Genomic DNA, 26,775 nt, shown 5'->3' on the forward strand with positions numbered 1-26,775 from the left:
GAATGCGCTGCCAAGTAGGGTGGTGGAGGCAGGCACGCTGACATCGTTTAAGACTTACCTGGGTAGTCACATGAGCAGCCTGGGAATGGAGGGATACAAACGATTGGTCTAGTTGGACCAAGGAGCGGCACAGGCTTGGAGGGCCGAAGGGCCTGTTTCCTGTGCTGTACTGTTCTTTGTTCTTTGTTCTTTGACTCAGCTCCACTTACCCGCCCGCTCACCATAACCCTTAATTCCTTTACTGTTCAAAAATGCATCTATCCTTGCCTTAAAAACATTCAATGAGATAGCCTCAACTGCTTCACTGGGCAGGGAATTCCACAGATTCACATCCATTTGGGTGAAGACGTTCCTCCTCAACTCAGTCCTAAATCTGCTCCCCCTTATTTTGAGGCCTTGCCCTCTAGTTCTAGTTTCACTTGCCAGTGGAAACAACTTCCATGCTTCTATCTTATCTATTCCATTCAGAATCTTATATGTTTTTATAAGATCCCTCCTCATTCTACTGAATTCCAATGAATATAGAATGAGAAGTATAGAATGAGTCTTCCTATTATTGCTACCAAAGTGGATAACCTCACATTTATCGACATTATACTGCATCTGTCATGCAGATGCCCACACATTCAATCTATCCAAATCACACTGAAGCATCTCTGCATCCTCCTCATAGCTCACCCTCCCACCCAAGTTTGTATCATTTGCAAACTTGGAGATAATACATTCAGTTCCCTCTTCCAAATCATTAATATATAATGTGAACAGTTGGGGCCTTAGCACAGATCCCTGCTAGCCACTGACTGCCAGAAAAAGACCCATTTATGACAACTCTTTGCTTCCTATCTGCTGACCAGCTTTCTATTCATCTCAAGACATTACCTGCAATCCCATGTGCTTTATATAGTCTCTCCTTGTATTGCATCCACTTTATATAGTACTCTGTTATATGAGACCTTGTCGAAAGCCTTCTGAAAGTCTAAATAAACCATATCCACTGGTTCTCCTTGGTCAACTCTACTAGTTACATCCTCAAAAAATTCCAGTAGATTCGTCAAGCATGATTTCCCTTTTGTAAATCCATGCTGACTTTGTCTGATTATACCACTGCCTTCCAAATGCCGAGTTATGAAATCCTTGATAAAGACTCTAGCAACTTCCCCAGTACTGATATCAAGCTCACTGGTCTATAATTCCCTGTTTTATCTCTACCTCCGTTTTTGAATAGCTGAGAAGGAGGGATCTTCTTCTCAGCTATTCAATCTATAGGAACTATTCCAGAGTCCAAAGAATTTTGGAAAATAACCACCAATGGATCTACTATTTCCAGGGCCACTTCCTGCAGTACTCTGGGATGAAGATTATCAAGACCTGGAGATTTACCCACTTTCAATCCCATCAGTTTCCCCAAAGCCATTTCTCTGCTAATGTTGATTTCCTTCAGCTCCTCACTAAAGCATGTTTCTCTCAGCATTTCTGGCACATGTTTTCCTTTGTGAAGATTGAAGCAAAGTACAAATTTAATTCCTCAGCCATTTCTTTATTCCCCATTACGAATTCTCCCATTTCTGACCGTAAGGGGCCTACATTCGTTTTTGTCAATCTTTTTCTCTTTACATATCTGTAGAAACTTTTACAGTCAGTTTTTATGTTCTCTGCTAGCTTACTTTCATACTCCATTTTTCCCTTCTTGATCAATCCCTTTGTCCTCCTTTGCTGAATTTTAAACTGCTCCCAATCCTCAGGCCTATTGCTTTTTCTCGTCAATTTGTATGCTTCTTCCTTGAATCTGATACTATCTCTAATTTCCCTTGTAAGTCACGGTTTGGCCACAGTTCCCTTACCACTCTTGTGCCAAACTGGAATATACAACTGGAATTCACCTATTCGTTCATTAAATGCCTGCCATTTCCCAGTCCGTTATGGCCAATTCATGCCTCATACCATCATAGTTATCTTTATTGAGATTCAGGACCCTGATCCCTCCTTCTCAGAATCAACTACATCATTATCCATCTTGGCAAAGAATTCTACCATATTATGGTCACACGTCCCCGAGGGTTATCTCACAACTCGATTGCCAACTAATCTTTCTCATTGCACAACATCCAGTCCAATATGGCCTGATCCCTCGTTGGTTCCTCAACGTATTGCTCCAGAAACTATCCCGTATGGACTCCAAAAATTCCTCCTCTATTGGTACTGTGGCTAGTTTGACTCTCCCAATCTGTATGCAGATTAAAGTCGCCCATAATCATAGATGTTCCTTTAACACATGTATCTCTGATTTCCTGTCTAATGCTTTTCCCAACATTACCACTACAGTTTGGTGGTTTGTATACCACCCCCACCAATGTTTTTTGCCCCTAGTTGCTTCTTAACTCGATCTATACAGATTCCACATCATCTGTGCTAAAATCTTTCCTCAATATCGTATCAATATCATCTTTAATCAACAATGCAACTAACCACCTTTTCCTTTCCGTCTTTCCCTTTCTGTCTTTCCTTCCTAACCACTGAATATCCCTCAATGTTTAGTTCCCATCCTTGCTCACCTTGGAGCCACGTCTCTGGAGTGCTAACTATGTCATACCACTTTACATCTATCTGTGCAACTAATTCATCCATTTTGTTTCGAATGCTCTGAGCATTCACAACACCAGGTTAAAGTCCAACAGGTTTATTTGGTAGCAAATGCCATTAGCTTTCGAAGCCCTGCTCCTTCGTTAGATGGAGTGGAGGTATAATCTGTCCAGTTTGTACAGGTCCCACCTCCCCCCGCTCTTATATTCTAGCCCTCTAGAAATGAATGCTAACATTGAATTTCCCTTCCTAACTGCCAACTGAACCTGCATGTTAACCTTAAGAAAGTCCCGAACCAGGACTCCCAAGCCCCTTTGTGCTTCAGATTTCCGAAGCCTTTCCCCATTTAGAAAATAGTCTACGTCTCTATTCTTCCTACCAAAGTGCATAACCTCACACTTTCCCACATTGCATTCCATCTGCCACTTTGCCCACTCCCCTAGCCTATCCAAGTCATTCTGCAGCCTCCCCACTTTCTCAACACTCCGCCTCTCTAAATATCTTCAGCCCTATTTTACCATGCATTTCCAAGTACTCTGCAATTTCATCCTTAATAATGGAATGCTTACAACAAATCAATGGAGATTTGTAAATGTCTCAGTTACTTTATTTCACAGTTTATGACTTTTTTGGTTTTCTCCTTATGATGGGCCAAAAGGGGCGGGGCAGGGAGGGGAGAGTGAGAGTGGGGAACACACACTTTGGAGGTCTGTAGGACTGCCCGCCCGGATGTTGCTGGTCAGTTGGAGGGCTGGTAATTGAATAGTCTCAACAGCACTGTCAGAAGAGGTGCCCATTGTTGGGACTGCACCTGGAAGTAGAGGATACCATGGGAGACAGTGCCTATGCAACCAGGTAAAAGAGGTCTGGGGACAGTGGAGGCAGGCCCTGGCAAGTGGTGGGGGTGCGGGGCAGGGGCTGTCATTGGTGAGGCCAATTGGTGCTACTGCCTTTTCTTGGGGATGGCCATGGCCCAATCTTGTGGGTGGCACAGTGGTTAGCACTACTGCCTCACAACGCCAGGGACCCGAGTTCGATTCCCCATTTGCGTCCACTGTCTGTGTGGGGTTTGCACGTTCTGCCCGTGTCTGCGTGGGTTTCCTCCCAAAGTCCAAAGATGTGTCGGTTAGGCGGACTGGCCACGCTAAATTGCCCATTAGTGTAAGGGGTCTAGCTAGGGCAAATGCAAGGGATTATGGGATAGAGCCTTGGTGGGATTGTGGTTGGTGCAGATGCAATTGGCCGAATGGCCTCCTTCTGCACTGTAGGATTCTATGCTTCCATGATTCAAACCCCTGCACCAGCTGGGAGGTCACCAGGGTTCATTTTGCAATCTCCCGACCTATCGCAGGTCCCCTTACGTGCTACTAGTAAATTACCAGCAGTGGCAGGAAGAGATGCTTAATTAGCCACTTAAGTGGCTCAAATGGCCATTAGGAGGGTGGCTGCTGGTAAAATGCAATGCCATCAGAAAGACAATGGACGTGCCATTCCTCCACATCCTTGTGCCATTTTATTGTGCCTTTGATATCATTCCTACCTCTGGCAGTTGTAAAAGCATCCGCTTCATAAAACATGTTTGGAATGCATAATCCGAACAATATCAGTGCATGAGTATAATTTCTTATGCTTATTTCTTATATCTCTAAGTGCTATTTTAAACCTAAATTTTAATTGCAAACGGTCCTGAATATATTTCTCTCCATTAGAGGAGATGCATGCAGAGATGTGCTATGCCGAATGCCTACTTCAGAAGGCAGCTCTAACATTGGTCCAGGTAAGAAATCACTTCTATGTTTAAACGTGGTTGCTTTTATTAATGAAACAAAGAGTTCACAATGAAGCATTGTTCGCCATTTCGTCATTTGTAACCAATCTAAAATTGCTTTTAATAAGGTTGGATTTGGGAAGAGAAATCAAAGGCTTCCAGAATAACATTTTTAACTTGCCCCTTCCTCCTCCTGGAAGTGTTGGAGTGAACTTTGATCATGGAACCATACACCATCATTGATCATTGCCCAGTTCTTTGTGCATGTGGCCATTCCTCATGTAGGCCAGGATGTGAAAGGTTTGGCTATTCAGCCATGACAAATACAACAATTGGGCCCAATATCGATGTGGGTGAACCGTGGCTGACATTCTGTACCCTATCTCAGAGTGGGAAAAATCTCTTTTTAATATTTGGGTCAGATCTGCACTAACGGTGGTTGACTTGACAACAGTATCATCATAACCCAGTTTTAAATTTGTAAACTTCTCAAGTGTAATTTTAAAGCCAATGCATATCATTATCTCAAGCCCATTCTATCTTCTTCAGTATGATGGGTATCATCATGTGTCGGGGGAAAGAGCTTTTTATTTTATTTGTCCCTAGTCCTGGGTAGTGAGATCAAGTGTCATTGCTTAGCTGAGACTGGTGAACTAATCACACGCTGGATGTTAACACTAGGTTCTCTGGGTGTGAGTCGGGTGAATTTATACACCATGCCCTGGCACAAGGCTTCCAAATGGCAGGGGATCCCAAAATGATGAGTGTGGGCCCGATTTTACCATTGCAAATGGGCGTGAAAGCGTGGTAAAGTCGGGTGTGAGGCTATTAACGCGATCCGCGCCCGCGCAGATTGCCCCTTTACCGAAACCCGGGAATAGTGGCGATCCGCTTCGCACCCAAAACGGGTGCAATGGCGATTTAAATGCATTTGCATGCATTTAAATTGAATTAATGAACTGCCCGCCCAACTTTATCAGCATTTCCCCCTTTACCACTGCGTTTGCCAATCCGGAACCGCGCCGTAATGGACCTGCTAAATAAAAGTCTGAATCGGGCGCTCCGGCCGCTAAAGAGCGCGTTCAGTGCGTCAGACAGCTCTCTGACTCAGATCAGTGGTGGGTGGAAGGAGGGAGGCGGGTCAGATCATTCTCTGATTGGGGGGAGGGAGGGGAGTGAAGCCAGATCGTTGTCTGGTTGGGGGGGTGGAGGGGGGGGGGGGGAGGAGGAGGAGGCGGGTCAGATGTATATCTGGTGTGGGGGAGGGCCGATCGTTGTCTGCGGGGGGAGGGCCGATCGTTGTCTGCGGGGGGAGGGCCAATCGTTGTCTGCGGGGGGAGGGCCGATCGTTGTCTGCGGGGGGAGGGCCGATCGTTGTCTGCGGGGGGAGGGCCGATCGTTGTCTGCGGGGGGAGGGCCGATCGTTGTCTGCGGGGGGAGGGCTGATCGTTGTCTGGGGGGGAGGGATGATCGTTGTCTGGTGGGGAGGAGGGGGGGCGGGTAAGATGTATCTCTGGTGGGGGGGGAGGCCCGATCATTCACTGGTGGTGGGGGGGGGGGCGGGGGGGTCAGATGGATCTCTGGTGGGGGAGGGGCAGGGGGGTCCGCTGCCACTCTGCGGGCAATTGGTTTACAGACTTAAATAATAAATACATAAGATAACTACTTAAAGAAAGTTGTGAATTATGTGGCCGACATTCAAGCACCTGCACCTAAAAACTTCCCACTACATCACTGGTGATGGAAGGAGAGAGAGAGTGTACATGAGGGGTGGAGGGGAGAGAGAGTGCATGCGAGGGGTGGGGGGCAGGCAGAGTGCGGGCGAGGGTTATGGGAAGAGTGCCTGGGAGGGCTGGGTTTCAGCCTTCAGATCCTAGGGGTAGTAGCGGTGTAAACGAAGCTGAGCACAGGGCCCGTTTCTGATGTGAGTGAAGCTGGCAAAGCAATATTTATTGCTTACTCTTAGTTTTTCTGAATGAATTAAGATTCAGCTATTAGTGAACAAGCCAGCAGTCAGGAACTGTAAGAGGAATTTTCTGAAGTGTCCCACTGGGGTAAAGCGCTTTCTTTAGTCAATTTCACTCAACCAATACACAGACTACGAAAGTCAACATGTAGTTAAAGAATGAAAAGGAATTTATTTGCTAATGCATGCATCAGGAGAAAGAGCAGTCAAGGGTTGACTATTCTCTCTGAGATGACATCACAATTGTAAAATTGTTATACTGTTCTAAACATTTCAATGTCCCCGCCCAGTCTGTCATGCATGCAGGAGGGTCCAATTACAATATTACACATTTTTACCTTGGCCAATAACATTCCACTTGTCAACAGGAATAGGAGATCATTAGCTCATTGCCCCGCAAGTTCCTCCCCTGTTACCTAGGAAACCTAACCCTTATGAACCCAGTGTCCAAGGCCACAGCTTACATCTGCGAATTTTAATTAGCAAAAGGAGTCACTCTCTCGCTTGAATCGGGGATTATTTTATTAGCTGAGAGACTGCACGAGCCTCACTACCCATGAGCAAATTCACTCCCATACATTCTAGGCATATGATTAAACTTGCTTTTGGGTATCCAAAACAGATAGTAAACTGTCTTTCTATACTCCATTGTATTACAAGAATTTGGTCTCTCTACCACTGTGGTTCCCAACATGCTGAGCAAACAGATTGTTGTTTGGCTAAAGTTCGTAAACACATTAATAATACAGTTTAATTTCATAATGCTTGGTTAAATTGTGGTTATACAGTTTATAATACCTTTGCATATTTTGTTCCAGGCACATTGTGAATTCTCACTATATATAAATAAGGCACTTTATCATTTAGTCTACTTATTATAACAAAACTAAAATGAAGGGCCTCATACGAAGAATCCTATACTACCTCCCATCATTCCCCGCTTTTGGCCCTTGACTATAGCTCAAGATAAGGCCACCAAATAGAAATATCTCAATTCTTGTTCCTGTGTTCTGAAGGACGACTGATCCCTTCATACCCTGGCTTGCTCAACTTAACTGCCATCACTGGTATCAACCCTTCTGTAGACTTGGACAACCTTACACCGTCTTATTTAACTACATTGACAAGCACCATCAATGACAAGATCACCATGAAGAATATTGCAGTCCCTTGTAGGATTGATGTTCCCAAGGAGCCTAGCCAGCCTGAGAGCCAACCACCTAAGGTAAATGGTTCAGGGTCTTTGAATTTCTCCACTTCTTTCCAGATATGATTAACCAGGTTAGTTATGTTTTCTGAACTATCTGGTATCATAGAATCATAGAAACCCTACAGTGCAGAAAGAGGCCATTGGGCCCATCGAGTCTGCACTGACCACAATCCCACCCAAGCCCTACGCCCATATCCCTACATATTTACCTGCGAATCCCTCTAACCTACGCATCTCAGGACACTAAGGGGCAATTTTAGCATGGCCAATTAACCTAACCCACACACCTTTGGACTTTGGGAGGAAACCGGTGCACCCGGAGGAAACCCACGCAGACACGAGGAGAATGTTCAAACTCCACACTAGACAGTGACCCAAGCCGGGAATTGAACCCAGGTCCCTGGAGCTGTGAAGCAATAGTGCTAACCACTGTGCTACTGTGCCGCCAGAGTGGTATGTACATGCAACACTCTGATCCAATCACTGCACAAGTCCCACTTCTTGCCGCCAAGACATCATCCAATGCCAATCTGTGTTGAAGTACCACAGTGCGCATGGTTACCATCTCGTCATTAACGTTAGCAAGGGCAGTTGCTGTAGGTGACTTGTTTCAAAATGGAGCATAGAACCAGAATTTCTCGCATCGCTTTAGCTACTCCATATTGGGGAAACAATATGCCAAAGAACCATTCTGTTTCTGTAATAGCTCATCAATGTCTTGGCAGGGGAGGGAGTTTAGGAGTGTGATATATATATGGGATTACATATCCAAGGTAACATGACCCCTTCCATCTGACAGGGAGCCAAGGATATGTCCTATCCCCACAAATCCAATATGTTCCATTGAGAGTTTAATAAGCGTTGCCTCCTCTGAAGCAATAAGAAATATTTCAAGATTGGCCGTTACTGGGTGGACTCGGGCATAGCCGGGTGGTTTTATCTACCATGTGGTTACATTCACTCATGCCTAAATTTTTCCATTGGCCTTCCATGTTTCTAGCAGAATATATCCCTTTTGGTTTTGGTGTTGGCTGTTTTAAAACTGAATTAGGAGCTGGTTTCTCTAGGTTATAGATAGGTGTATATGTGTTTATATGACCTAACCTCTCTGCACAAGACTCACTGTTATGAAATTCTTTCCTTACCTCTCTACTGATGAATCCTGGTATTGGGTGTACAGGATACTTGGAATTCTGGGCTGTTTGATCCACCATTACTAATTCTGACCGTGTTAAGGACATTGGCTGTAAAGGTACTCCCCTCCTGCATGTATGGGGATGTGCAAACATACCCAACACTTTGCCTGACTGGTCAATCTGCCATATATAAGTAGGTTTTAACAAGTACCTTCCCAGGGGAACGGTGAAGGACCTCATTGCTGGTTCCACCTGAGTCAAAATCTGTACATTCAATACTAAAAAGATATAATCACATGCATTCATTATAGCAGTCTCTACAACTTCTGTCTGACAATCAAACACAATTGTTGATCAATGTCAGGTAATAACACAGCTTGTTTACAAAACTTGCACAATCACCGCGCCACACTTGTACGTGTCGCGACTTGACTTGCTTCTGCATTGGGGGATGTCCGGGCGATCTTGATTGGAGCTGTGTCTTGATTGTAATCTTGTCTGTAGAGCTCCAAATATCTTCTGCTAGCATATAATCTGTAATACAACCCAGATGGCCTCACGGCCTTAAAATTAGCAATCAGAATAAATTCTATTTTATCAGATTCTCTTTACTTCTACTATTATAATAAATCATTCAGTTGCTGGGTCAAGTTTGCTGTCTTGACGTTTACCACCGGGGTAAGGCTTCAACTGAGTCCAATGTTTCCACCGTGGGCCGCACTTCTCATCAATTAGGGTACATGTCTGCCCTATAACCACCACACCAAAAGGCCCTTCCCAGCGAGTTCTTAGTCCCTTTTTGTCTGTCATGAGTTTCACCATCACCTTATTTTCCGGTGAAGGCAAGTTAAGAGTATTCTCTCCCGCCAACATAGTCCAAACTCGGTGCTGCTGTTGTGTGATCACCTGCTTTTTGAGAAAATGCAGATTGTCTTTTAGATTCCTCATACACTGAAATACCATGCCTTGGCTTATTTCTAATTCTCCTCCACTTGTAATTGCGTCCTCTGGGAGGCGCATCACTCTCCATGTCATCGGCTTAAAAGGAGTTAATTCTGTTCCACTCGCAACCCTTTGATGCAGCAAGATTGCAGGCAAGGCTTGTACCCAATTATTTCCTCCTTCTAAGATAGCCTTGGCTAAACTGTTCTTTAGTGTTCGATTCATCCTCTCCATCATCCCTGAACTCTGAGGGTGATATGGTATGTTAAACCTCTGCTTTATTCCCAACTTTCGACAGACCTGTTTCAAAACTCTCCCTACGAAATGCGTTCCCTTATCAGAATCTAGCTGAAGAGGCATTCCCCACCTGGGAATTATCTCATTTGCTGATATCACAGCTACTGTTGTAGCTTTGACATCTTTACATGGTGAATGCTTCAACCCATTGAGTAAACTAGTCTACAATTACTAAACAGTACGTTTTTCCCTGTACCCGTGGTAACAGCCCTGTAAAATCCATTTGTAAATTCTACCAGGATTCTTGGGCATCATGTCTCTGCTCAGTGACTGGGATATAGCCAAGTTCCACACACATGAGGACGGCCTCAAACGGGATCTTGGGTTCATGTCACACTATCTGTAACCCCCACGACTTGCAAAATCTCACGAACTGTCCTGGCTGGAGACAATACACATCTCTTTAACCTGTGCTTAACTCTCTCCACTCAGATTGTCTGTACCTTTAAGACTTGATTCCCTGTAAAGACTCGTATTCCAACCATTATTTTGTAAATTGAGTTTGTGTCTTCATATGCCCTGTTTGTGAACAGAACTCCCACTTACCTGGTGAAGGAGCAGTGCTCCGAAAGCTAGTGGTTTGTGCTACCAAATAAACCTGTTGGACTTTAACCTGGTGTTATGAGACTTCTTACTGTGTTTACCCCAGTCCAACTCTGGCATCTCCACATCATGACCTCCCCTGTAGCCAGTGAGGATACAAAGATTTCTCTCAAGGCCCCAGCAATTTCCTCCCTTGCCTCTCTCAGTATTCTGGGGTATATCCCATCAGGCCCTGGGGACTTGTCTACCTTAATGTTTCTCAAGAACCCCAATACCTCCTCCTTTTTGACCTCAACATGAATCAAACTATCTACACATCCTTTCCCAGACTCATCATCCACCAAGTTCTTCTCTTTGGTGAATACTGACGCAAAGTACTCATTTAATACCTCACCCATTTCCTCTGGCTCCACGCATAGATTCCCTCCCTTGTCCTTGAGTGGGCCAACCTTCTCCCTGGCTACCCTCTTGCTCTTTATATATGTATAAAAAGCCTTGGGATTTTCCTTAATCCTGCTGGCCAATGCTTTTTCATGACCCCTTTTAACCCTTGCTTAAGTTTCTTTCTACTTTCCTTATATTCCACACTTGCTTCGTGTGTTCCCAGCCTCCTAGCTTTGACAAATGCTTCCTTTTACTCTTTGACTAGGCTCACAATATCTCTCGTTATCCAAGGTTCCCAAAACGTGCCATACTTATCCTTCACCCTTACAGGAATGTGCCGTTCCTGAATCCTTATCAACTTACACTTGAATTCTATAACACAACATCTTTGAAACAGAAATCAAACCTTTCAATTTGATTCCAGGCCATAACTTGTTTTGATTGTTCATTCTTATCTTAAATAACGTCATTTTATTAAGGTAACTTGCTTACAGAACATTTTCTTATGTCAGAATCATCCCAAACTCAGAAAATGGTGTGGTGGGCTTTCAACTGTCCATTAGTGTCTATCTTATCTCTTTTTTTCCAAAAAGCTTTGTTCCTTCATCCATAGCTATCGCCTAAACTGTGTTTTACTTCCTAGAATCCCTTTAAATCTGTCACCTTTAACTCTGTCCTCCTCTGTTTACTATCAGCTCCTCTATAACATATCTTTTATTACCCTGTTCACTTTCTTTTCTCATTTATTTCACTGAATTATTTCTCTCATCTCTAATTATATTGATCTGTCAATTTGGTGTTATAGGCGGCGCTCCCTTTTAGCCCGTCTGGCATCTAATACAGTTTTCAACCTTCCCATACTCAAAATTTACAACAGGGTTTGCTGTGTGTTCAGAACTACTTGTGATTGATTCACTAACTTTGATTATCCATGTCACACATTTCAACTAGAATGCATTATGGCAGTATAATAATTTCCATCATTAAACATGCATTCCCATTCCACCTTATGCAACTCCCCACTAAACGTTCTCTCCCCCTCTGTTAGATTTTTGATTTAAGCCAACAATTTCTACTGTATAGAAAATCTACAAATAAATTCTTGAATGTCTTAAAACTATTGCAAGTCTTATAATGCAAAGATCCATCCTGTCTGGGACAGAATGGGTTAATTCTCTGCTTGTTTCAGCAGAGGCGGAAAAAGTTTGCTCAGATGGACGTCATCACTTCAAACACTCCAGAATACTTCTTTCCATTTATCTTTTCATTTTTCATTCTATCAAGAATACATTTCGAATTTAACAAAAAGACTAATCCCGATTAATCCAGAATAAGATTTATTTTTTATCATTTTTTAAATATCCCTACTGAATTAAGACTTTTACACTTACTTTCAATCTCTCCCGTTTAAGCTCAAAATTTGCATGTTTAGTTATTTCTACAACTCTGCCTCTGTGACCAACACAGACATACAAAACCAAATCAACTGTGTGCTGAAATGACTAACTCTCACAACTTTTCAGGTGTAATGTAACGCCATCTTGAAATTGACTTTCCTTTCCCAACATGGCAGAGCTCAAATCTCTGTCGGATTCCTATTCTTGAAAATGACCATGGCCATTGATCATTACCAAGATTGGGCGGCATGATGGCGCAGTGGTTAGCACTGCTGCCTCACAGCTCCAGGGTTCGATTCTTGGCTTGGGTCACTGTCTGTGTGGAGTCTGCATGTTCTCCCTGTGTCTGCGTGGGTTTCCTCTGGATGCTCCGGTTTCCTCCCACAGTCCAAAGATGTGTGGGTTAGGTGCACTGACCATGCTAACATGTCCTTTAGTGTCTCGGGATGTGTGGGTTAGAATGATTAGTGGGATAAATGTGTGGGATTACGGGGATAGGGCCTGGGTGGGATTGTTGTCAGTGCAGACTTGATGGGCCGAATGGCCTCCTTCTACACTGTAGAGTTTCGATGATTTCTATGATTAAGTAATTTAGAATTTATATCTTGACTCTGCATCAATTACACTATCGTAAAATCTCAACTGGGGGAAAGTAATTTATTAAACTCACACAAATGCAAATTCACTTTGACCTGCTATACTCTACTCCACCACATGGTACTCGAGATCGCACAATTACACACTCTCTCTGTTTCTTTGTCATACAAAGCAAGTCAGTCACCTGCTTACTTCTGTTAACCCTTTACTCCCCTCTTTGGTCTATGATGCTTCAGGCCAACCAATTTCACTCTGTCTCTCTCTCTCACGAATCTCTCACAGGAGACCTGTACTCCTGAGACCTCTCCCTGCCAGTTCTCTCACATGGCCTTGTCCCTTCTCTACCTCCGAACCCCTCCTTGTGAGTTCCTTGCATCCAAGCCAGCCGCCGCCTGTGTGCACGGTCTAGCCCCTTGACACTTCTCTCGCTATGCAGTTTTTACATGCCATTGCATAGGAGTGTCCGAGTGTCTGTCCACGGCCTCGCTATGTTTAAGCGTAGCTTCTCTGCAAATGCCCCTTCTATCCGTGCAGATTTACATGCGACTCCATAGGAGATGTGAGTGTCCGTTCCCGGCCTCTCCACTTTAAGCATGGGCTCTTTATATACACACTGCTTTCGCAACTCTTCCCCTGTCCAAGATACTCCACTTACGGCTTCTGACTGCCAGATGCATAGACCCCTAATTACTGGGTGGTATTTAAAGAATGTACGGGTGGCACTGTAGTTAGCACTGCTGCATCACAGCTCCAAGGACCTGGATTTGATTCCCAGCTTGGGTCACCGTCTGTGTGGAGTCTGCACATTCTCTCCGTGTCTGCGTGGGTTTCCTCCAGGTGCTCCGGTTTCCTCCCACAGTCCAAAGATGTGCGGGTTACGTTGATTGGCCATTCAAAATTGCCCCTTAGTGTCCTGGGATGTGTAGGTTAGAGGGATTAGTGGGGTAAATGTGTGGGGTACTGGGGGTAAGGCCTATGTGGGATTGTTGTCGGTGCAGTCTCGATGGGCCGAATGGCCTCCTTCTGTACTGTAGGTTTCTCTGATTTCTATAATGTTTTCTACTCCCCTACCTTTTGGGAACACGTCTTGCCTCCAGTCACCGGTGAGTACCCTGCTGTCACAGTGCCAAATTGTAAGAGGAATTTTCTGAGGTGTCCCACTGGGGTGTCTTGTACTTAGTCAATTTCACTCAACCAATACACAGACTACGAAAGTCTGCATGTAGTTAAGGAATGAAAAGGAATTTATTTGCTAATGCATGCATCAGGAGAAAGAGCAGTCAAAGATTGACTATTCTCTCTGAGATAATATCGCAATCGTAAAATTGTTATACTGTTCTGAACATTTCAATATCCCCGCCCAGCCTGTCATACATTCTGGAGGGTCCAATTATAATATTACACATTATTACCTTGGCCAATAACATTCCACCTGTCAACAGGAATAGGAGAACATTAGCTCATTGCACCTGCAGGTTCCTCCCCCGTTACCTAGGAAACCTAACCCACGTGAATCCAATGTCCAAGGCCACAGCTTACATCTGCGAATTTTAATTGGCGAAAGGAGCCATTCTCTTGCTCGAATCGGGACCTCTTTTATCAGCTGAGAGACTGCACCAGCCTCACTACCCATGAGCAAATTCACTCCCATGCATTCCAGGCTTATGATTAAACTTGCTTTTGCGTATCCAAAACAGATGCCTTTCTATACTCCTTTGTATTCAAAGAATTTGGTCTCTCTACCACTGTGTTTTCCAAAATGCTGAGCAAACAGATTGTTGTTTGGCTAAAGTTCACAAACACATTAATAATATAGTTTAATTTCATAATGCTTGGTTAAATTGTGGTTATACAGTTTGTAATACCTTTGCATATTTTGTTCCAGGCACATTGTGAATTCTCACTATACATAAGGCACTTTATAATTACCTTAACCTGGTCTACTTATTATAGTAAAATTAAAATGAAGGGCCTCATACTAAGAATTCTATACTATCCCCCCAGTCAGGAACTGAAGTTAGAATCAATTGGACTGTAAGGTACAGTGATGCATTATCCAAATTACTTGGTTAGGAACTCATTTCGACTGATGGAAAAGCACAAGTATGATCCACCTGCACTTGTCACACATGAATTAAAATCTAATCAGTGATCAGTAAACATTACATGATTTCCTGTTGGCTGTTAACTTGTTAAATTATGACTAAACTTTGAGATCTGACAAATGATTTAAAATTTCACCTGTGATAATTTTTGTGTTGGAATGGCTAATGATGGAGATACTGTGCTCTTAAACTTTGTCAGTATATATTTCTGTGAAACATCATGGCTGCGGCCCCGGCAGAGATATTAACATGATCAAGTTTTAAATGTGGGATTTTTCCAAGGCATTTCATAACCTTGCAGAAATTCATATTTCCAATTGATTCTAACTTCATATTTCCTGCAGAAGCATATTGTCTTTAGCAACTTTACTAAAACACAACTTTGGCCAAGAGTTTTGCTACAATGTCCACCAATTTCTCCTCTTCATTCTGAGCGACACTACTTATCCTGATATTCCCTGATGTGAAAAGTAAACTCAGCAATAAAAGGTTTTGGTGATTTGCAGATTAAAAGAATAAAATTATTGTGATCTCACAATATGAAGTGGGAGAATGATGAGAATCTGTGGGATACAATCTCTCCCGAAGCTGACAGTAATCTTTCTATGTGTCTGATTGTGCAGATGTAACTAACTAACTTGCACTATAAGTGGTTCCTCCTTCCGCATCCATTGTTGATCCCAAACATTACTTTTCCTGTTCTCTTGTCTCTGCAGTTAGAATTTATGGCCGGGATTCTCCCAAATAAAATCTAAGTGTCCAACGTGTGGGAAAACGGGACTATTTCCCACCAGTTTTTTGGGCATAGTTACCAGAGCGAATCTCTGATACTGTGAGCAATGCAGAGTGCCTCAGTGGGATTCACTTTGGTAAGTGGTGGGCAGGGCCTATTCCTGCCCAAAAGGTCGGCAGCATAGCACTGAGCGGGCCAGTGTGCATGCGCCAACCTGTCTGCGTGGAGATCGGCGCATGCACAGTGGCACCCCATTGCCAGCCTCCCTGATTAATGGCGTTCCCGATCGCTGGCCAGCCCTGCAACACCCCTGATCGCTGGCCTCCTGACCACCCCACCCCTCCCCGATCGCTGGCCTCCTGACAACCCCACCCCTCCCGGATCGCTGGCCTCCTGGGTCAAATCCTATGCACTCCCCCCTCCCCTCCCCCCAGCAAACTTCAATCTCCCTGTCCCTCCATCTCCCACTGATCCCGATCGCAGAATGGCAGTGGGTCACCACCCGCCCCCCCGCTCCACTGATTGCCCCAGCCCCTTGTCACTGCTCGGTGTCTAGTGGCCAGGCTAGCACTGCCCAAGAGATATCCTCCCTGCCCCAACCTCCAGGGGGCCTCAATGGCCTCTGTTCCCTCCAGCCAGGTCAGGGCGTCTATTCCTTGTTAGTGGGGAGCAGTTGTAAACCCAGCAGTGTCGGGGGGGAACACTAACTGGGCCAGAGAATACCGTCCCGGGCCCACTAATCAGTCTTTTTTAAAAAACTTTATTTATTAGTCACAAGTAAGGCTTACATTAACACTGCAATGAAGTTACTGTGAAGTTCCCTAGTCGCCACATTCCAGTGCCTGTTTGGGTCAATGCACCTAACCAGCACGTCTTTTGGACTGTGGGAGGAAACCGGAGCACCCGGAGGAAACCTACGCAGACATGAGGAGAATGTGCAAACTCCACACAGACAGTGACCCGAGCCGGGAATCGAACGCGGGTCCCTGGCACTGTGAGGCAGCAGTGCTAACCACTGTGCCACCATGCTGCTCTCTATTGAAATGGTAATTTCAATATGATCAGCTTGGCACGGGGCTGATTACGCTCAAAAGAAGTGCCTCGGAAACTCGCGACCAGCATAACGCTGGTTGCGAACCCCACTACAGGCTGGTGTCTGCCAGCCCACTGCGCTGCTCGAGCACAGCATCTGCTCAGACGAGTAGGATTGCAACAGACACCTACAGACGCTGAAAGACGCCCTCGTAAGAACAGGATATGGTGCTCAGCTCATCGATCGACAGTTCCGACACGCCACAGTGAAAAACTGCACAGACCTCCTCAGAAGACGGACACGGCGGACAGAGTACCCTTCGTTGTCCAATACTTCCCCGAAGCAGAGAAGCTACGACATCTTCTCCGGCGCTTTCAACATGTCATCGATGAAGACGAACATCTCGCCAAGGCCATCCCCACACCCCCGCTACTTGCCTTCAAACAACCGCGCAACCTCAAACAGACCATTGTACGCAGCAAACTACCAAGCCTTCAGGAGAACAGTGACCACGACACCACACAACCCTGCTACAGCAACCTCTGCAAGATGTAGTGGATCATCGACTCGGATGCCATCAGATCAGGACGGCACGGTAGCACAGTGGTTAGCACTGCTGCTTCACAGCTCCAGGGTCCTGGGTTCGATTCCCGGCTCGGGTCACTGTCTGTGTGGAGTTTGCACATTCTCCTCGTGTCTGCGTGGGTTTCCTCCGGGTGCTCTGGTTTCCTCCCACAGTCCAAAGATGTGCGGGTTAGGTTGATTGGCCAGGTTAAAAAAAAAAATTGCCCCTTAGAGTCCTGGGATGCGTGGATTAGCGGGTAAAATATGTGGGGGTAGGGCCTGGGTGGGATTGTGCTCAGTGCAGACTCGATGGGCCGAATGGCCTCCTTCTGCACTGTAGGGTTTCTATGATTCTATCACGTGAGAACACCATCCACCAGGTACACAGTGCATACTGTTGTGACTCAACCAACATTGTCTACCTGATATGCTGCAGGAAAGGATGTCCCGAGGCATGGTACATTGGCGAGACTATGCAGACGCTACGACAACGGATGAAGGACACCATTTAACAATCACCAGGCAGGAGTGTTCCCTTCCTGTCGGGGAACACTTACAACACCAGGTTAAAGTCCAACAGGTTTATTTGGTAGCACAAACCACTAGCTTTTGGAGCACTGCCCCTTCATCAGGTGAGTGGGAGTTCTGTTCACAAACAGGGCATATAAAGACACAAACTCAATTTACAAAATAATGGTTGGAATACGAGTCTTTACAGGGAATCAAGTCTTAAAGGTACAGACAATGTGAGTGGAGAGAGAGTTAAGCACAGGTTAAAGAGATGTGTATTGTCTCCAGCCAGGACAGTTAGTGAGGTTTTGCAAGCCCAGGCAAGTCGTGGGGGTTACAGATAGTGTGACATGAACCCAAGATCCTGGTTGAGGCTGTCCTCATGTGTGCGGAACTTGGCTATCAGTCTCTGCTCAGCGACTCTGCGTTGTCGTGTATCGTGAAGGCCGTCTTGGAGAACGCTTACCCGAAGATCAGAGGCTGAATGCCCGTGACTGCTGAAGTGTTTCCCAACAGGAAGAGAACATTCTTGCCTGGTGATTGTCGAGCGGTGTTCATTCATCCGTTGTCGTAGCGTCTACATGGTCTCCCCAATGTACCATGCCTCAGGACATCCTTTCTTGCAGTGTATCTGGTAGACACTGTTGGCCGAGTTGCAAGTGTATGTACCGTGTACCTGGTGGATGGTGTTCTCACGTGAGATGATGGCATCTGTGTCGATGATCCGGCATGTCTTGCAGAGGTTACTGTGGCAGGACTGTGTGGTGTCGTGGTCACTGTTCTCCTGAAGGCTGGGTAGTTTGCTGCAGACAATTGTCTGTTTGAGGTTGTGCGGTTGTTTGAAGGCAAGTGTGGGGATGGCCTTGGTGAGATGTTCGTCTTCATCAATGACATGTTGAAGGCTCTGGAGAAGATGTCATAGCTTCTCCGCTCCGGGGAAGTACTGGACGATGAAGGATACTCTGTCCGCCGTGTCCCGACAAACACGGGACACGGTGGACAGTGTACCCTTCGTCGTCCAGTACTTCCCCGGAGCGGAGAAGCTATGACATCTTCTCCGGAGCCTTCAACATGTCATTGATGAAGACGAACATCTCGCCAAGGCCATCCCCACACCCCCACTTCTTGCCTTCAAACAACCGCGCAACCTCAAACGGACCATTGTCCGCAGCAAACTACCCAGTCTTCAGGAGAACAGTGACCACGACACCACACAATCCTGCCACAGCAACCTCTGCAAGACGTGCCGGATCATCGACACGGATGCCATCATCTCACGTGAGAACACCATCCACCAGGTACACAGTACATACACTTGCAACTTGGCCAACGTTGTCTACCTGATACACTGCAGGAAAGGATGTCCCCGAGGCATGGTACGTTGGGGAGACCATGCAGACGCTACGACAACGGATGAATGAACACCGCTCGACAATCACCAGGCAAGAGTGTTCTCTTCCTGTTGGGGAACACCCCTCAGCGGTCACGGGCATTCGGCCTCTGATCTTCGGGTAAGCATTCTCCAAGGCGGCCTTCACGACACACGACAATGCAGAGTTGCTGAGCAGAGACTGATAGCCAAGTTCCGCACACATGAGGACGGCCTCAACCGGGATCTTGGGTTCATGTCACGCTATCTGTAACCCCCACGATTTGCCTGGGCTTGCAAAATCTCACTAACTGTCCTGGCTGGAGACTATTCACACCTCTTTAACCTGTGCTTAACCTTTTCTCCACTCACATTGTCTGCACCTGTAAAGACCTGATTACCTGTTAAGACTCTCATTCCAACCATTATCTTGTAATTGAGTTTGTGTCTATATATGCCCTGTTTGTGAAACAAATCCTGCACTCACCTGATGAAGGAGCGGCATTCCAAAAGCTTGTCATACCAAATAAACCTGTTGGACTTTAACCTGGTGTTGTGAGACTACTTACTGTGCCTGCTCGAGCAGCGCAGCAGGCTGGGAGAATCCCGCCCCATATTTCAAAAGCATTTTATGAGGGATTGCTTCAGATTCCATCAATGCAAAATTCCAGTTTGTGCTGCTTTCCTTTTATTCTGAGCTAATTAATGAATCTTCTTTCCCTTTTTCTTCCCTGTCCTCTCCACCTTCACTCCCCTCCCAACAACCTGTGTGGAACTAGGGAAGGTTGGATTAGCTGATCTCACTGTACACGACAATGAGGGTGCAAATAATTGATCTCAGTAGTCCAGAGTTAGGATAAGATAAAATCAGTCTGGAATTCTCTGTTCCTGATTACTGCTCAATTGCGCTTGCTGGAAAACCTGCATGTGTGGGTTCTGGATCAGAGCAGGATTAGGTTCGGCTGTTACATTCATCCCATAGTCGAATAGCTTGTGGTACACTAGGTTCCTGCATGGTCATTGCTTTTGTGAGTAGCACCAGAGGTAGAATATACCTGTTGAACTGTTCAAGAGAGGGAGGATTTTTTTCTTTCCAATCTCCTGCCTATTCCTCAACATTATTTATAATAATCTCAAAAAACATTATCTGGTCATTATCACATTGTTGTTTTATGGACTTTACATAAATTGGCTGCCTCATTTCCAACTGTACAACATTACAGCATTTTTGGAGGTCCCGAAGACATGAAAGGCACAACATAAACGCAAGTTTTCTTTTTCTAGGATGAAAATATGATAAATTTTATTAAAGGAGGAATTAAAATACGAACAAGTTACAACATCTACAGGTAAATGACTCTTGCCTCTCTAACCCTAAAGAATTCTGATTAAAAATTGTTTTTCATGCAAACTTTCCAGTGAGTTATATAGTGGTGCAAATGCTACATGAACCTTCACACAAATAAGCTCCAAACCAAGTAAGGTTGGTTTGGACTGATACAATTAATAAATTTATTGACATTTTGGTGGCATCTCTCTAGATGTTCCAGCAGCCAATGACATGGGGCGTGATCTTTCTGGCCCACTGCACTGGTTGATCAGCATTAGAAGCGATTAGTGGGGGTGGGGGACCAGCACAGGGAGCGGGAGAGGGGGTGGGGGTGTGTGCCAATGTCCAAGGGGGTGAGGAGGGTGGCAGGAGATCAGGGCGTTTGTGCAATGGTGCCCCAAGCGCTCTGCAGCCAGCTTCACCAGGAGCTTAGTTCCCTCTTCCTGGTGAGAATTGCACTTCTGTCCAAAAAGTGTCATAAGATTGCATTTTTAATCTCGCCCAAAAAAACGGAAACTCTCCCGTTTTCTTGTTTGTTCAGCACTTAGAATTTTTTTTTGGGAAGAATTGGCCTGAGAAATTTCCCAGCTTGGATGACGGGCAGTGGGAGGTATGAAGGGTATCTGGTATTGGCGTGAGGAAGGTTCATTGATGGCTCTAGTGCCTGGCCACAGGTAAAAAAGAGGGTATCAAATTTTATGCAGCCTTCTCTTCACCTGTGTCTTGAACCTTGAAGAGGGAAGGCGCACAGAATATGTCTTGACCCCTTTGGTTGTTACCCTCACTGAGTGCGCTGAGCATTGCGGGCTTTGGGAAGCAGGAACTCCATGTGCCTCAGTGCCTGCCATTGTATAATTGACCCTAGATGGACAGTTTTGGGGCTAAATTGGAGCAATTAGTGTCTGTTTTTTAGTTCCTTGCTGATTGAGAAACTTGTGATGAAAAAAGTTGTTCCTGGTCATAGATGGCTTGCTAAAGAAGTGAGAATAACTGGAAGAATTAAGTAAGGCCACACAAAGCAGGACTAACTCTTGGAGGAGGAGAGGGGAGTTATGGGGTGGGGGTGGTCTTGGGGAAAGGCTAGGCTCTCAACAGGAGGCCTGGAAGCATTTGGGGAACAATTTTCTCACCTCAGCTTCAACATGGACCAATGTTTGAGGTGCCTTTGCTTCACAAAAGAAGTTGTGGCTGAAATCTACCAAGTACTACAATTAGCATCGAGTGTTCAAAACAGGGAAATAACAGATAAAGGCAAAATACTGCAGAAGCTGGAACCTGGAACAAAACAGAAAATGCTGGAAAATCTCAGCAGGTCTAACAGCATCTTTGGAGAGAGAATAGTCATGTTTTGAGTCAGGATGACCCTTCATCAGAGCTGAAGACGAGAAAAATTGGACAAGATTTATACGATGAGAATGGAGGGAGTTGGTTGGAGGGTTGTACTTGATGGGAATGGCATAAACAAAGGGATAAAGGGAATATAAATGGTGATGATAAAGGCTGAGAATGATGCTAAGGGTGTCCATTAAGGGATTGCAACAGCATTGTGTGTGGCTGTCAGGATGATTGTGGCTTGTGATTTACGTCTGCCTAGATTGCGTTGGAACTATAAGCAATATCTCATAGTTTGCAGTGCACTGCTGCAGAAGGAGCGAACATAGAACATTACAGCACAGAACAGGCCCTTCGGCCCACGATGTTGTGCCGAGCTTTATCTGAAACCAAGATCAAGCTATCCCACTCCCTATCATCCTGGTGTGCTCCATGTGCCTATCCAATAACCGCTTAAATGTTCCTAAAGTGTCTGACTCCACTATCACTGCAGGCAGTCCATTCCATACCCCAACCACTCTCTGCGTAAAGAACCTACCTCTGATATCCTTCCTATATCTCCCACCATGAACCCTATAGTTATGCCCCCTTGTATTAGCTCCATCCACCCGAGGAAATAGTCTTTGAACGTTCACTCTATCTATCCCCTTCATCATTTTATAAACCTCTATTAAGTCTCCCCTCAGCCTCCCCCACTCCAGAGAGAACAGCCCTAGCTCCCTCAACCTTTCCTCATAAGACCTACCCTCCAAACCAGGCAGCATCCTGGTAAATCTCCTCTGCGCTCCTTCCAGCGCTTCCACATCCTTCTCATAGTGAGGTGACCAGAACTGCACACAATATTCCAAATGTGGTCTCACCAAGGTCCTGTACAGTTGCAGCATGACCCCACGGCTCTTAAACTCCAATCCCCTGTTAATAAAAGCGAACACACTATAGGCCTTCTTCACAGCTCTATCCACTTGAGTGGCAACCTTTAGAGATCTGTGGATATGGACCCCAAGATCTCTCTGTTCCTCCACAGTCTTCAGAACCCTACCTTTGACCCTGTAATCCACATTTAAATTAGTCCTACCAAAATGAATCAAACGTGTGAATCTTATTCCCTCTTGCCAGACAAAAGCAAGTGGTGAAACATAAGAGTTTGCACCAATTAGTCTTCTCGTAATGCTGAATGCTGCTGACTTCATGCACATTGACTTGCGTGCATATTTTGAACTCTTCGATTTCATGAACTGAAAAGGATTCACATTCTCAATCTGCAGCTGGTATAGAACATAGAACCTAGAACAGTACAGCACAGAACAGGCCCTTCGGCCCGCCCACGTTGTTGTGCCGAGCTTTGTCTGAAACCCAGATCAAGCTATTTCCTCCCTATCATCCCGAAGTACTCCATGTGCCTATCCAATAGCTTCTTAAATGTTCCTAAAGTTTCTGACTCCACTATCACTGCAGGCAGTCCATTCCACACCCCAGCCACTCTCTGAGTAAAAAATCTACCTCGGACATCCTTCCTATATCTCCCACCATGAACCCTATAGTTATGCCCCCTAGTTACCACTCCATTCACCCGAGGAAATAGTCTTTGAACGTTCACTCTATCTATCCCCCTCATCATCTTATAAACCTCTATCAAGTCTCCTCTCAACCTCCTCCGCTCCAAAGAGAAAAGCCCAAGTTCCCTCAACCTTTCCTCATAAGACCTACCCTCCAAACCAGGCAGCATCCTGGTGAATCTCCTTTGCATTCTTTCCAGTGTCTCCACATCCTTCTTATAGTGAGGTGACCAGAACTGCACACAATATTCCAAATGTGGTCTCACCAAGGTCCTGTACAGTTGCAGCATAACCCCACGGCTCTTAAACTCAAACCCCCTGTTAATGAACGCCAACACACTATAGGCCTTCTTCACGGCTCTATCCACTTCAGTGGCAACCTTCAGAGATCTATGGATATGAACCCCAAGATCTCTCTGTTCCTCCACATTCTTCAGAACTCTACCTTTGACCCTGTGATCCACATTTAAATTTGTCCTACCAAAATGAATCACCTTGCATTTGTCAGGGTTAAACTCCATTTGCCATTTTTAAGCCCAGCTCTGCATCCTATCTATATCTCTTTGCAGCCTACAACAGCCCTCCACCTCATCCACTACTCCACCAATCTTGGTGTCATCAGCAAATTTACTGATCCACCCTTCAGCCCCCTCCTCCAAGTCATTTATAAAAATGACAAATAGCAGAGGACCAAGCACTGATCCCTGTGGCACTCCGCTAGCAACCTGCCTCCAATCCGAAAATTTTTACATCGAACAGGTGAATGCCCATAATCCTGGCAGTAGTCCTGATTCCTTCATTCTTTGGCAGTCCGCTGTGCCATATGCATTTGTTCCACCATCACATATCACAAAGATTAGCTTTGGGCAGCAAGGTTTATCCACATATGAAATGGCACAGAAGTCTAGCCTGGAACCCACACTTACACATGCACATGCAGCAGGCCTACGACGAAAACCTTATTCTAGAAGGAATGTTGTATAGCACACATTGAAGTCTTCACGTTTCTGCTGCTCTGGAGGAATCCTGGAGTACAAATCAGATGATCAGAAGCATGAGGAAGAGGATGGATGATGGGAACTAGTGGAAGGGAAGCTACATATATGGCCCTTTTCTGCCCAGGCTCTACTTGGTCAGATAATTAATGAAGAATTCCAGTAACCTCGTTCACACCTCCCCAATTACCAAAAGTCTTGCACTGCTTAACTTTCCCTCATCATTGACGATACCATCCACTTTCCGACAACACAAAAAACAAGAACCACCAGAAAATATAGTTTCAATTTTTTAAAAGATTCAAAAATAAAGTAATCACCTTTGTACATTTGCTTTGTGCCTTTGCCTTTCCTGTGTGCTCCGAGGTGCTTCCTTAGTGTCTGCAGCGTAAGTGTAAAAGGATGCTGAGCTTCCGTTGAGGACACCTGCCGATTGCCTGAGACTGTGACCTCCAGGCATTGGGCCAATGGGCCCAACAGAAAACATCAGAAGAGATGCAAAATGGGAGCAAAAATGATGTTATTCTGAGAGAGGACAGAAGGTTCAAAAGCTACTACCACTTTGGGGTGACGACATAATAATCCAACTAATCTGTTTGAAACCAGATTGATGAACTGCTGAGACATTCTTGACCAGTGTTATCTAGAGCCATGATGGCAGCAATCTGAGCTTCCACCCAACCCTTGAGCTTTGCTGTAAATCATTCGTACTACAGTGGGAACTGTGACATTGGCTATCACATGCTGCATCACGGTGGACTCCACCAGTGTGGGGATATGAAGTGACCACCTGTACCTTTTTCAAAAGAAGCATAGAATCCCTACAGTGCAGAAGGAGACCATTTGGCCCATCAAGCCTGCACCGATAACAATCCCACCCAGACCTTATCCCTATAACCTCATGTCTTTACCCTGCAAGTCCCCCTGACACTAAGGGTCAATTTAGCATAGCCAAGCAACCTAACCCGCACATCTTTGAACTGTGGGAGGAAACCAGAGCACCCAGAGGAAACACATGTAGACATGGGGAGAATGTGCAAATTCCACACAGAGAGTGACCTGAGGCTGGAATTGAACCCAGGTCCCTGGCGCTGTGAGGCAGTAGTGCTAACTACTGTGCCACCGTGCCAGCCAGCATCTTTCAGAATTTTAAAGATCTCTATCAGGTCACCCCTCAGCCTTTTTTCCCAGTGGAATAGAGAATCAACCTGTCAATCCTTTCCTGATATGTAAACCGAGGCACATTGTAAAGTACATTGACTGTCACCTGTGTTAGTTTGAGCTCCAAGCTCTGCACAAAGCCCTATACTAAGTTGGTGTTTAACTCTTCCATGCTTCTTGCACAGCGTTTCTGGCAGGATTTCCAGACAAAGAACATTTTGCTGTGTGCATCCATGAGTCCTCTTCTATAGCCTGGCCCTTCTTTCATCTTCACTGCTATCTCCCTTCTGGACAGGTTCTAGGTTTTGGGTATCTGAAATGAAAACAGAACACGAGGTGGGTTGTAGTGAAGGGAGAGGAGAAAGTAAGAAATGCATGCTAATGTAAAATAGGGGCAGGGGTAGACCATATGGCCTCTCCAGCCAACTCTGTCATTCACTATTATGAATTTGGCCTTAGCTTCACTTTCTTGCTTCCATAACCTTCTGTTCCCCTATAGTTCAAAAATCTGTCAGTCTCAACCTTGAATATATTCAATCACGCAGCTCTTGGCATCAGGAATCCAAAAAAAAATCACAAACCTCTGCCTAAAACAGAGAAGCTCCCCTTCCTCCAGTTCTGGTCGCCACACTACCAGAAGGACGTGGAGGCTTTGGAGAGAGTACAGAGGAGGTTTACCAGGATGTTGCCTGGTATGGAGGGGCTTAGTTATGAGGAGAGATTGGGTAAACTGGGGTTGTTCTCCCTGGAAAGACGGAGGATGAGGGGAGACTTAATAGAGGTGTATAAAATTATGAAAGGCATAGATAGGGTGAACGGTGGGAAGCTTTTCCCCAGGTCGGTGGTGACGTTCACGAGGGGTCATAGGTTCAAGGTGAAGGGGGGAGGTTTAACACAGATATCAGAAGGACATATTTTACACAGAGGGTGGTGGGGGCCTGGAATGCGCTGCCAGGCAAGGTGGTGGAGGCGGACACACTGGGAACGTTTAAGACTTATCTAGACAGCCATATGAACGGAGTGGGAATGGAGGGATACAAAAGAATGGTCTAGTTTGGACCAGGGAGCGGCGCGGGCTTGGAGGGCCGAAGGGACTGTTCCTGTGCTGTCTTGTTCTTTGTTGTTCTTTGTTGTTCTCTACTTCCCATCATCCCCCTGTTCCTCATGCTCCTGATCATTTCACTTGTTTGGTAGTGGCAAGGACACTCATAATCGCAAAGTTACAAATTACAAATCTAGATATGAACTCCAAGTCTTCTCCAGAGCA

General features: G+C 45.4%; 1 protein-coding gene across 2 annotated transcripts in view; it reads left to right on the forward strand.

Moving 5' to 3' along the window:
• The window catches only part of ttc39b (tetratricopeptide repeat domain 39B), a 209,936-nt gene that overhangs the window by 145,804 nt on the left and 37,357 nt on the right, over positions 1-26,775 (forward strand). For both annotated transcript variants that reach the window (XM_078214156.1, XM_078214157.1), the window contains exons 6-7: positions 4,290-4,357; positions 20,419-20,483. In XM_078214156.1, the coding sequence (XP_078070282.1) occupies positions 4,290-4,357; positions 20,419-20,483 (133 nt within the window). The remainder of the gene's footprint in view (positions 1-4,289; positions 4,358-20,418; positions 20,484-26,775) is intronic.

This window comes from Mustelus asterias, chromosome 6 (genome assembly GCF_964213995.1).
Source record: "Mustelus asterias chromosome 6, sMusAst1.hap1.1, whole genome shotgun sequence".
In the NCBI taxonomy this organism is placed as follows: domain Eukaryota; kingdom Metazoa; phylum Chordata; class Chondrichthyes; order Carcharhiniformes; family Triakidae; genus Mustelus; species Mustelus asterias.